Source organism: Cebus imitator, unplaced genomic scaffold (assembly GCF_001604975.1).
Source record: "Cebus imitator isolate Cc_AM_T3 unplaced genomic scaffold, Cebus_imitator-1.0 Scaffold101, whole genome shotgun sequence".
Lineage (NCBI taxonomy): Eukaryota > Metazoa > Chordata > Mammalia > Primates > Cebidae > Cebus > Cebus imitator.
Window position 1 is genome coordinate 1,991,208 of NW_016107416.1, and position 2,174 is coordinate 1,993,381.

Genomic DNA, 2,174 nt, shown 5'->3' on the forward strand with positions numbered 1-2,174 from the left:
TCACCACAACCTCTGCCTCCCTGGTTCAAGCAATTCTCCTGCCTCAACCTCCTGAGTAGCCGGCATTACAGGCATGTGCCACCAAGCCCAGCTAATTTTTGTTTTTTCAGTAGAGACGGGGTTTCTCCATGTTAGTCAGGCTGGCGTTGAACTCCTGGCCTCAGGTGATCCACCCTACCCAGCCTCCCAAAGTGCTGGGATTACAGGTGTGAGTCACTGCGCCCAGCTGTATTTTTGTGAATTTTTTAAAAATTAGGTGGCATACGTATTGTTTTGTAATTTTCTCAGTGTATCTTAACAGATTATTTGTGTTGATATACATAGGAAAATCTAGCTCATTCTTTTTGAATAATGAATAATATTCACTAAAATTGATTTACCACAGTTTAATTATTCAGGAAGGGCATTTTGTAGGTAAAAAATAAGTTATAGAAAGGTTTGGTGATGTGGTTAGGGTCAAATAACATTGACATGACTAAGATTTACATGTAACTTCTGTTCTAATGTCTGTTCTTCAGAATATGGTACATTCTCTCTCTAAAAAAATATCACTCTAATTTATCAGGTTGGCACTATCAGATATATGGCACCAGAAGTGCTAGAAGGAGCTGTGAACTTGAGGGACTGTGAATCAGCTTTGAAACAAGTAGACATGTATGCTCTTGGACTAATCTATTGGGAGATATTTATGAGATGTACAGACCTCTTCCCAGGTAAAAACTACTGTCAAAAGTTCATATGTTTTGAAGTGAAACAGTTATATCTCCTTTCTCTACCTGTAGTACATAACTCAACTTTTATGTAAGAATTTTTTACTTTTATTTAAACCTCTAGTTCATTGACATCTAGTGTTTAGAAACATTATTAGCAGAAGGATGCAAATCAGGACATTTTTTTTAGAGTGTTCCATGTTTTCATCTGAGTGCAGTTTAATTGATTGCCAGTAATAGCTTATTGAACTCTATTTCGTTTGGTCTCTGATTGCCTTAGCATTCAACATTTTTCTTATGCACCATCTGAGTGTTGGAGACAAGCTATGTTTAGGATGTTTACTGAGTTGACCCTGTAAGGAATTAGAAGCAATGAATTATTTGTAAATACTTTTTCTTTTTCCTTTTTTTAATGATCCCTTTCTCCTTCCTTCTCCCCCCCCTCCCCTCCCCTCCCCTCTTCTTCCTTTCAATGAAAGAATACTCATGGGCTGGGCATGGTGGCTCCTACGTGTAATCCCGGCACTTTGGGAAGCTGAGGCTGGTGAATCACCTGAGTTCAGGAGCTTGATTCCAGCCTGACTAATATGATGAAACCCTGTCTTTACTAAAGATTAAAAAAAAAATTAGCCAGGCATGGTGGCATGCATCTGTAATCCCAGCTACTTGGGAGGCTGAGACAGGAGAATCACTGGAACCCAGAAGGCAGAGGTTGCAGTGAGCCAAGATGGTGCCATTGTACTCCAGCCTCAGCAACAAGAGTGAAACTCTGTCTCCAAAAAGAAAACGCTGGGTGCGGTGGTGGCTCCTGCCTGTAATTCCTGTACTTTGGAAGGCCATGGCAGGCAGATCATGAAGTCAGGAGTTTGAAACCAACCTGGCCAATATGATGAAACCCTGTCTGTATCTGTACTAATAATACAAAAATTAACTGGGTGTGATGGTCCCAGCTACTCGGGAGGCTGAGGCAAAAGAATCACTTGAACCCGGGAGGCGGAGGTTGCAGTGAGCCGACATTGCCTCACTGTACTCCAGCCAGGGCAACAGAGCAAGACTCTGTCTCGAAAAAAAAAAAGAATACCCATTTAATTGAATGTTTGTTTGAGGCTTACTTGAAATAGCCAAATGAATTTATAGTTTTTCTCCCCTTCTTAGGGATTGTATCGTTATATTATCATCTAAAAACTTTATAAATCCGGTGTTGCATTCTTCTAGAGGCTGTACAGATGATTTGATCTGTGTGGCCTCTGTCTTTTAGGAATAACACCACTAAAAGCATAGAAAAAGGAACCAGCATTGGACAAATTTATGAAATGGAGCTATTTAAAAAGATTAATAGTACTATAAAGTAATGTTTAATGCTTAATGTCTTTAAAGCAAAACAATTCAACTCCATTATTAATGTTTTTAAATTAAATACATATACAGATACATATCTCTGTGTGTGTGTGTGTGTGTGTGTGT

The 2,174-nt window shown here is 39.3% G+C and overlaps 1 protein-coding gene across 1 annotated transcript in view; it reads left to right on the forward strand.

Annotated features, from left to right (window-relative positions):
• The window catches only part of BMPR2 (bone morphogenetic protein receptor type 2), a 180,319-nt gene that overhangs the window by 147,229 nt on the left and 30,916 nt on the right, over positions 1-2,174 (forward strand). The window contains exon 9 of the mRNA XM_037741502.1: positions 566-713. Coding sequence (XP_037597430.1) covers positions 566-713 — 148 coding nt within the window. The remainder of the gene's footprint in view (positions 1-565; positions 714-2,174) is intronic.